Source organism: Amblyomma americanum, chromosome 9 (assembly GCF_052857255.1).
Source record: "Amblyomma americanum isolate KBUSLIRL-KWMA chromosome 9, ASM5285725v1, whole genome shotgun sequence".
Taxonomy (NCBI): Eukaryota; Metazoa; Arthropoda; class Arachnida; order Ixodida; family Ixodidae; genus Amblyomma; species Amblyomma americanum.
In genome coordinates this window covers 130,805,400-130,816,014 of record NC_135505.1, presented here as the reverse complement: position 1 = coordinate 130,816,014, position 10,615 = coordinate 130,805,400, and the positions used below count along the sequence as shown (strand labels likewise).

At 47.1% G+C, this 10,615-nt stretch overlaps 1 protein-coding gene across 1 annotated transcript; it reads left to right on the top strand.

The window, feature by feature from the left end:
• Positions 1–1,960: 1,960 nt before the first annotated feature.
• Positions 1,961–8,796, top strand: LOC144105521 (TNF receptor-associated factor 6-B-like). Its single transcript, XM_077638643.1, has 2 exons — positions 1,961–2,322; positions 5,426–8,796. The coding sequence occupies exons 1-2, from the start codon at positions 2,038–2,040 to the stop codon at positions 6,497–6,499; spliced, it is 1,359 nt and encodes a 452-aa protein (XP_077494769.1). The 5' UTR covers positions 1,961–2,037; the 3' UTR covers positions 6,500–8,796.
• Positions 8,797–10,615: the final 1,819 nt, after the last annotated feature.

The window sequence follows — 10,615 nt, the reverse complement described above, 5'->3', positions numbered from 1 at the left end:
ACGCCGAGTCACGTGCGTAATCACATGACCACGTCTGGCGAAGCGCCGGTCGGCGCACCGAGGTCGGAGCAGCGGTGCGGCGGCTGACGTTTTCTGACGTCACAGCCACACCTCCGGCGCTCCTCCTGCCGAAGGTGAAGCTGCAACACCCGATGACCTTGGCGAGACATGGCATAGTGGAGCTCTCGCTCGAAAATGACTGCTCTCAAGCACCTTTTTCAGGCGGCGCTGCGATCGAAAGCGCTGAAAAGCGGGCAGCAACATACGACGCAGCTGCTGGGGTCATGCGAAAAGCTGCGGCCGCTGCATGGCTCCACTATAGAGCCTAGAATACATTCTAGGCACTGTAGCTACAGTAGCTAGAATAAGGGAAGTGTGCTGACTGCGTGGCCGGCTCTGAGGTCAACCCGCGAAGCGCCGGAAAAAGAGGGCTCCATGGGTAGCGCTAAAGTGACTCTGATTGCAATTTCGCTATTTTAGCTATTTGAAACAAAATGAAATATTATGCTTCATAAACGGCTAGCGCATATTCAGTTGAAAGGACTTATCCATCGGCAGTGGTTGATGTAAGCCATTCGGAACTTTAGCTTAATTGTCTGTGGTAATTCATGCAAAATAAAACACTTTGGTGCAGCGCATGACTATGAAGAGCATTAAGTTACTTTTAAACTCGTGAAATTGTGCAGGTAGGCGCAAATACGATTTGGTTTGCAATGAGTCTTATGCTCATTGTTATGAACGAGATACGCAACTTATGCCTCATGGCACACTTCTCGAATAATAAAAGAAAGATTAAAGCGAAAAATCGTCGACCGGGGTGACCGCGTGGAAGCGGCAATTTCGATAGATCGTTGACCCCAAAAGGACCCCTGCGAAAAAAAGATGCCTCCTTGGGAAGCAACCGCTGTAATCTTTCCCGCGCTATCGAAGAGGGGGAGATGACCTTCCCTTTGTCTGCAGTTCCTCGCAAGATGCGACCGACGGTGTACAGTCGAAGGGGGAAGCGGTCAACAGCGCCTTCCCGGAAATAACAGCTTAGGACGAAGTAGCAGCGGACCTCCGTGTCCTCCTCGCCCATTCCCACGGGACTCCGCGTGCTAGGTGCGGGCGACTATTCCCATCTGCGTCTCGTGTGGTGAAAGGGGCGGAGCCTCAGTGTATTTAACGAGCGTCCTGAGTACGACACATCGCTCTCAGCCTTGGCGACAAGGCTCATCCAGTCGCTCGAAGCTATGGACTCTTAATTTTTGACTGTTTGTTCTTTCTTTCGTTAAATATGTAAATAAGTTTCCGTAAGTGCCAGTAAACCTGTGTGTGTTTTCGTCGTCCCAAATGTCAAGCTTCCGTCCTTCCTCATTCCTGCTCCGGTCAAACAAAGCTACCTGCATCAAAACAACCGGCCATGCTACCCGACTTATAACAGCCGGTTGCCAGCGGTGGGATGCTGCTTCCCGGACCGTAACATCATGCTGACACAAAGCAGTTGGGAATATCGGTTCATTTCTTTAGATATTCCGAACCAGCTGGGCTGTTTATAGCGTGGAGTTCCCGAATATGGAACGCAAGATCGTAGCATTAGCAGTTACTGTCAGTGTCAGAGCTGTCGGCTCTCCTCAGCGCCAATGGAAAAAGTCGGGACAGCAAAGGGCATCGACTCCAAGTGTAGTGGTGTTTCAAGAAGATGAAATGGAAAGGTGTGGAGGAAGTGCTCACAACTGCACAGCGTTTCCCGGGATTAGGCCTTTTCAGAATGGCGAGGCTGGTACAGCTCTCACAAGCGCCTTAAAACAGAAATTCATTTCGAATAAGAATTATTCCAGATGAAATGAGATTGCATCAGGTCTATTCAGCAGCCACCGTAACAGGGATTATTGTCTACCGGTGTGCGTACTCTACCAAGTGCGAGGAGGAAAGACCTGCAGATAAGACAACGATAGGAGCCCAGTCGGCAGCTCGAAGGTAGACAAAAGCGTGCATTGCGAGGGCGGGAAGGTCAGTTTGTGCGCAAAGAAGTGCAGCAGAAGTGTTAGGTGAGCGATGTCTCCTGGAAGCCAGCAGTACACCTTGGTCGGGTTCTCTGCAGAACTCGACTGGAGGCCTCTGTGCTTCGTGAAGCCTATCCCACCGAGTAGGGTGTGCAGTACCTGCGGTCTGGTGCGAAGAAGAAACGCGTTGCTTCCCTGCTCGCACACACTGTGCGAATTTTGCTGCGAGCAGTGCACTGAGGACAGTACACGTGTTTGTCCTTTGTGCAACCAGCAGTGCGAAGACGACGACGTCGACTGGAGGGACTTCGCCGCCGAAGAGTTGCTCAAGAGAAAGGTAATCGGCAAGGATAAAAAGTGGCAGGAACTAAAGAACCACGCTTTGGTTGGCGTTGTTTTGCTCGTGACGTAATTAAATTTTGGTGTATATTGACCGGTCGTGTTCGTTACGATGACGGTGAGCGGCGCTCAAGAACATTCGTTGTGAAAGGGAAGCCTTGACGCCCCGTTTTGATTGCGCGGAAAAGAAATCAACCGCATTTTGCACAGTAAGAATGCGAAAGCCGTCCAATCGATTTATGTTACAAGATGGACGCTCAATGACAGAGCCGTCACTGGAAAACGGATATGGAGGTTTCCATCTAAAAACTATCATGTTTATCATGTTTTCATTCAGTGGTTGGAGTGGGTTAGGCGAGAGTGCATGGCATAACGTTTTAGGCCCGTTTCACATGCTGGGAATTTCGCCGCACCGACACTGCGAATTCGGTGCCGCCGCTGACGCCGCATTGAGATTGTCGCTCAGTCCTTTCACATGCAATGCAGAACCTGCGAATTCATTCGGTTATGACAACAAAGTTGCTAGACGTCTGCTTACCCAACCTGTGAATAAATGCGGCAGTAATGTAACATGGAATGTGTTTATGTTGTTGTAGTCATGCGCACCTTTAGATACGAGGTAACATTTAGTATCTTTTTATCAAAGTAAACAGTTCAGAATTATTCGAAAAGTACATGATGGCCAAAGCTGGCCAAAGCCAAGCCTGACAAAGAGCGAAGCAGTGGATGCTTCGTATTGGTCAGTCGCAGAGCGAACACACCGACACTGCGAATGAATTCCAACCGGACGGAAATCGTTCCCAAGCCGTCTGCGGCACGAGCAGCGGCCCTCTCCAGCCGCAGACCGAACGAATTTGCAGTGCCGGACAGTGAAATTCGCAGCTGTGAAACGGGCCTTAGGAGTGTTGACGGCAGCGATCGAACAGCGTCTCATCTATTCTTTTAGTGCCAGCCAGGTACGGCTGACCCGTCTGTCTAGGGCCCTCTCCTATTCTCATATCATGATATACCCCGGCGATTAGCCTCAGCGCCTGCCCCACAGCAATGCTGGAGAGACTGTCTTGGTGGCACCCTAGGATGGAGCCGCCTCATGACGCTTCAGAGATCGGTACAATGAAATGATCTTAGAGTCACCCGATTCACTCTACCCGAGAAGCGGCATGCCAGGGCAGCCTACTGAACTCAGGCATCGCTACGGTTCCAATTTCGAAGCAAGCGACGTGGCAGGCATTTAAACAATAGAGGAGGCTTTCGATCAAACCGGCGCTGCGTCGCCGCGTTGCCTTGACAGTCGCAATTTTTGGTGGTGCTGATTATGTACTCTTTTGCGGTCGTGTTCTTTACACATGCAGTCGAGAAACGGACTTAAGTAGCTGCTATAAGAATGCGACGAGAATAGGTTACGGCACTTCGCTAGCAGACAGCGAAAAGGTGGAGCCCCGCCGCCTGGGAGCGGCATTAAAGGCAACGAAATAACGCCTCAAAACGCACAACTGTGCTCATTCAGCGGCTCAACCTTCTTGTCAGGCCCTTGACATTGGTAATTTGTTAATTTCTCAGTTTGGGCGTAGCACAGTATTAATACCCAGCTAGCTTTGACGCGCATGTCAAAGGATACTGAGGTTTTTTGGTTACAAAAATTTCCGAAATTGAATTCTGCTTACTTTTGTTCATATTTATTTTCAGTTTAAGCGAAGTGTCAAAACCCTACTCGCAACAAGAGTAGGGTTTGGACACTAACGGATGCTAACAGTGCGTGAAAGCAAGGACCATAGAGAATTTTTTGTTTGCGGTGTTCATCAATGGGTAAATACTATAAAGGTAATTGAATAGAAAACAGAAGAAAAAATAACAAGTGCCACCGGTGAGATCCGAATCCACCACCTGCGAATTTCCCGTCGGGTGCTCTGCCAACTGACATACGGCGACGGCTGGGCGATCTTCGGCTTTCGGGGGATCCTGTATTACCGCGAGTGCCACGTAGGAACCCATTAAGCCATTGATTAACATTGCAGATAATTAATAAAAACCTATGCTTCTAGGCTTCAGTGACTGTTGGCCTCCGTAAACTATGTCATAGCGAACCCCTCTTTTTCCTTTCCCTTGTCTGTTCATTTTCAAAGAAAAGGCATTTTTATGTCCAATACTAGGCGCAGGAAGTGGCCTCACTGATACGGATGCGCGTGTTGAATAGGAAGCCTACTTAATATCAGTCAGGCCCGGTTACTATTTCACACTGCTTGAATTATTAGGCCCTAAAGATCAGTGTTCGTTGCCTTTACCCCATGGCCACTTAGATTAGTATATCTTTCCGTAAAGGGCCTTCGAGTTCTTTTCGTTAGGTGCTCCCTCTGTGAGCCGCCGCGGTGGCTGAGTGGTTACGGTGCTCGGCTGCTGGCCCAAAAGACGCGGGTTCGATCCCGGCCGCGGCGGTCGAATTTAGATGGAGGCAAAATTCTAGAGACCCGTGTACTGTGCGATGTCATTGCACGTTAAAGAACCCCCAGGTGGTCGAAATTTCCGGAGTCCTTCACTACGGCGTCCCTCATAGCCTGAGTCGCTTTGGGACGTTAAACCCGACATAAACCATAAACTCACGCTTTGCCTCAATTAGGGAGGCCAATTAATGCTCTATTCTATATTAGCCTTTTCTAGGTAACATAAGCAAGTAACGCAAGGGGTTGATATTAGCCAGGAGCCCCCCAGTGCAGTGCACCACGTAGCCCGCTCGCAGTTTTGGGGCATTAAATCCCGCATACTACCTACATTTATTACGAGTCAAGAATTAAAGGTAATAACGGCCATTTAAAGCTATATTAGTTCAGAACGTGATATTTTTCTTTTTGCAATGTTGGGTGAATTACGCGAAATTCATTTGCTAGAATTGGTCAAAACAGGAAACGGTTACATCCTACAAATGTTTTGTCATTGTCTTGTCTATACTGCCAAACGAAAAAAAAAAACTCCCAATGTTTCAGGCAGATTCCAACGAACCGGTTGAGTCTCAACACCTAAATTTTATTGTTAAGAAAGCAGCGCGACTAAGAACAAAGGAACACACTTATCATCGCTGCTCTAATTCTGACTTTTGATCTTCGCAGGTCAAGTGCTGGAACGAACAATGTGGCTGCGAGTCTGTGATGGCCGCTTCGGAGTTATCTCGCCACTTCCAGCGCGATTGTGGACATCACTCTGTTTCCTGCCCCAAGTGCTTAAGTAGGGTTCTTTGCTGTGACGTGTATTCGCATCTGAGGTCAGAGACTTGTACAGCGGTGAAGCACCTTCAATCCGACGCCGAAGTGCCACCCGGCTGCAAGGAGGACAAGGAGTTGCTTGCTTCTTTCAGAGGTGAACTTGAAAAACAGGTGGCTGAAATGAGGGCAGTTCTTGAGCGGCTGGTTGTTGATAACGAAGCGCACGAAGAAATGCTGAACGAAATCAATGAGGGCATAACAACATTTAAGAACGCTATGGAACAACAGCTGGCGGAAACAACGCAAAATAATCAGAATTCTGCTAAAAGCTTGAGCAGTGTGAGCGTGTCCAACCAAGAAGTGAAAAAATATTTGGCCACACTGAGGGATCAAATGAACAATCTCCCCAGAAGCATAATCACAGCGCAAAAAACGCTTACAGATGAACTGGTGCACATAGAGACAAACTTCAAAGCCGAAGTGAAAAAAACTGCTGATATGACATTGGATAAAATCAAGGAATTCTTGGAGCACCCACAGATACAAGTGTCCTACAGCACCTTTACTGTAGACGGTGTCAAGGCTCTCAAAGAAAAAACGCGGAAAGAAGGACAAACTGACTGTAACAGCGAGAAAGTGTACCTGCGCGGGTACTGCATATCGCCTGGAGTCTTCCTCGAAAAGCATGGAGAATCAGTGAGATTTTGCGCGAGCATGACCCTCTATAGAGGAGACTTGGACGAAATTGTTGAGTGGCCATTCAAGCACAATGTCAAGCTCAGTGTCCTGCACCCGAAAGATGGCTCAAAGAGGGAGCTCGTGAATAAGGTAAATGCGACTCAGAGATATTTTCAAAGGCCCACAGAAGAGCGTAACCTAGGTGTTTTCTTCGCCGAGAAGTCTTTTAACCTCGACGCACTTATCAATGACGGTTACGTGGCAAATGATGAGCTCCGCGTGAAGTGGAAGTTGCTGCCATGAGTGCCCCTAGAATGAGGGCAGGAGGCACGATGACTTTAGGCCGAAAAACTCCTACCATTAGCAGGAATGGCTTTTTTAGTTTTTTCTCTTCGTTTACCAACTCCTCATGAAAGCTGCTCCGAAGATACTTCCTTCAACTTGTTGCTACCGTTTTTTGTTTGTATATGCTTCCAGTGATAAAACAATAAAGTGCATTTGCGCACACGTGTTAAGTCGGAGAGCAAGATCCAATATTCACCTCGTTGGCTCTCTCTCTAGCTGAAGCACTCTGGCGCGCACCACGAGATGGTAGGTTCAGTTCAGGCAGCAGAGGACGAAGCACGATAAGAAAGTAGTGCAAAAACGGACCTTTAGATGCACCTTGAAGAATCCTGATTGGGCAAAATATCTCCAAGCATTGCAGTACAGCTGTCTCACATCAAGGAATTGGAGTTTTGTTTTTGTATTACGATAATTCGTCTGTTCAGTGTTTACTTCAGTGCGCAATTTTGATTTTTTTGGCGGTTATCATCTCCAATGAGAGAATCGTTCCTTTGGGTGATATACGTGCCATTCCTGTGAGGTCAAAAGTACAGTTCAGGTTATCTTGACTTTTCCACCAAAGAAGCATATGTACTGGTAATTGATGCCCAAATGGTCAGCTTTAGAGGATTAATTGCAGTATGGAATGCTATCGCTGTAACAAAACAGAACAGTGCGGAAGTTAAAGAGAGTGAGCTGGCTTTTCGTGACTAAATTAATTTTTGGGCAGGTTAAACCTCCGTGCTGAAATATATACAAAGTACCTACGTGTGGAACAGAGAAACACAGCAAAACAATTTAAAAACTAATTTCGTTTTTTTTTTCACATGGCAATCTCGATTTATTATTGTAGATGGCATCTGTGAACCCTAACATTGGGGACACGAAGTGTAGTCAGTTCAGGAAGTCCGTGAGACTCTACATACACGATGCATGTCACGTCCAATGGCAATAATGACCGTTTCATTAAACCGGAAGCACAGATTTTAATTATATTACTCTTGAGAACACCAAGGTGGTTTTGAAAATACTAACACTAAAATACGGTATCTATCACATATGCCAGCAACCACTTTTTCCGGCAGAAGCACTGCCGAAGAAAGCGCGTTGCAAGCAGCGCATTCAGAAAGATGATCAAACAATGCTAAATATCAGAGGCCGCTGTACTTAACTGGATAAGCGAAAACTGTGCTGCCTTAAAGTTCTACAAAGAAAAGTTACCTGTCTCTTTGACACGCAGGCATAGTCATGAAACATAGTATATTCACCGCATGCATAAATCATGTTAGCCGCCACGACAGAACACAGCGAAACACTGCCATCCGCTCTGTCCCGAATTTATTTTTCAATTTAAAACATAAATTCCTGCCTAAACCACGAGTTCTGCCGTCGGCTAGAGTCGGGCAACAATGCATGCGGATTTTTTTTTAATGAATGGAGCTCATTGTGGAAGTGACTGCGGCCCGTAAACGACGAGGTGTCTGTGAATGTTTGTCGCTCGCAAACATCAGAAATTATTCCATAGCACGTTTATGTGGACGCCAAACTAGAATCATTCTCTGGAATTACAGGCAGCGATCAAAACTTTTCTGGAGAGCTGCGGAGCTGCTCTTGGCGACCGTATCGAAAATGCCAAGATAAGTTCCGTCGATAAACGGGGAGCACACGTAGCAGAATTTGTTTTATTCGACTCTGCCGAAGACTCCTCGGTGCTGAGCAAAAAAAGAAGAAACAGATAACAAAACAATCGAAGACATCTCATGTTGAAGAGCAGAAGAGATAAGAACGTGCATTTGGGGGGCGTAAAACTCACTTCATGGCGACAGCATTCCAGTGAGCGTGTACGTCCTAGAAGTACTCAGTACTTCGTGGTGGGGTTCTGCGCGGAACTAGACTGGAGGCCGCTACGCTTCGTCAAGTCTATTCCACCGAACAGGGTGTGGGGCGCCAGTGGACTGGTAGGCAAGAGGACCTCTCTCATTCCGTGTTTGCACAGGTTGTGCGATAATTGTTATGAACAGTGCGCGCAGGATCAGGTCTGTCCACTGGACGGTGAACAGTGTGAACAGGATGAGGTCGACTGGAGGGATTCCGCTGCAAACGAAGTGCAGAAGAGAAACGAAATTATGAACGAAGGGATGTGGTAGAACCTTAATTTAGAGCGTTGGATCTTAATAGAGAGTTTTAGTTTCATGTACGTATAGAGTTCACGTACGCAAATGTGAGAAGTCTACGTAGCATACGCGCATGTCGTTTCAACCCCTTTAAGGTGCCCGTACGCGACAGACGCCGCGCGTTCTTCCTAGCGCCATCTACTGAAAGATGAAGACACCGCTGTAGCCACTCTAATACAAGACGAGTCAAAGCCAAGCCAGTCGAACTGCGTCATAGCGCTGCTTCGTTAGGCTTAACAGCTGGGAAATCTCCCTTATATCTGAAAAACAAAAGCTATTTGTCGCTTGAAACTTTATGCGATGGTAAGAATGGGCAAATCGATGGCGAATACAACAGTTTAGAACCCGATATCGCGTCGAGGGATTAGCGACGAAGCTGTTATCGCTGTGAAGCGGCGGGCAGGGCGCCGCCATGTTTGTCAACGTTACGTACGCAAGCAATGCAGACCGCAACGTAAAAATCCGAATCTCACGCACGAACGTGAGACTCGTGCATACCCTTCGCGTTCTGCTCATGTGCACTGGTCAACCGTAAGAGCTCTGCGTACGTGAAACCTTGACGTGCGTGAAACTAGAACTCTAATATCCCGTCGTGGTCGGCGTCCGCAGTGCCACCTGTCACCCGCCTTTGTTGGCAATTGGGAAAGAGAAGAGAAAGAAATTTCGATTCCACTTTTAGATAAGAGGGAAAAAGGGTGCGGGACACAGGTGGAAGTACAGACAGGAAATCTCTTTCGCGCATTTTAGGGGGGAAGAGGAAGAGGGAAATATGCAAAGGGTGTGAGGCGATGGATGGCCTAGAGTATTGGGCGTTCACCTCGGTTGCCGGATGGGGTTGTTCCTAACCCACGTAAAGCCGCCATCGAAACCCTGTGTAGAGTAATACTGCAGTCTTGGGAAAGTCTGCAATTCACTTCTGGCTGTCTGAGTTTGCGAGAAAAACGGAGAAAATGCCAGTAAAAAAGCTTTGCTGGCGCTCCAAAGCTAACGCTCAAGCATTCGCGTTGCACACTGGTAAACGTTGTGATTTTTTTATCTGATCTTCGTTATCTTTCAGTACAGGTTACAAGTCTAATTGAAATCTATCGAGCTTTCGTATGTCTTCAGATTTATGTTGAGCGCAAAAGGAACAGCATCGTTATATGGAAGCGCTGGAAGTGCCTTAGTATAGCATAAAAGGGGCCGTATACTATTAAGATTTTAAGGTAATGATGTCCATGCGGGCCAGATATTTAAGATACTAGGCTTTTCGGAAAGCCTTTTCATTTTTTCCCCAATGATTCACGCACCCCCAAAAAAACCGAAGGGGGAACCTTGAGGCCTTCAAGTGGTCAACCTGCTCCACCAGACTTTGTTGCATCACATGCGGGCAGCTTTTCTTTAAAGTATTTAAAAAGCACAAGTTCTCGATGTTTGTTTGGCTTTACCAACTTCGAATGTACTGATTCGAACGGCAAGAGAGCCTCTTTATACCTAGAGGCATATTTCCAACACACGTGCCAATCGGGTTTAAAAGTCAATTCTAAATGTAGGAGCCTAATGGTCTTTTCAATCGGAACATGCTTTATCTTGGAGCACCTGAGAGGGAGTGCTTTTTGGTGTCGCCTCACATCGCACTTACTTTTGTGGGCTTTGGAGACGCCTGACAACCATATGGAATTCCACACGAGGCCCGTCAAAGTAGAGATAAAAAAGCAGATATACTTTGCAATCGAATACTTATATAAATATTGACAAACTCAGCTATATTTTACAAAATTTGTACGACTCGCACTGCGCCTTTTGCGGTGAAGTGGCTGACTTATAGCGTATGGTATGGGCATCGCAGAAAAACGCAGGTATACTAAGAATCAATAACCCAACTTCAGAGGACTGGGAGGCGGCCCTGTCCAGCTCACATTCGAAAAACCGAATTTCGGTG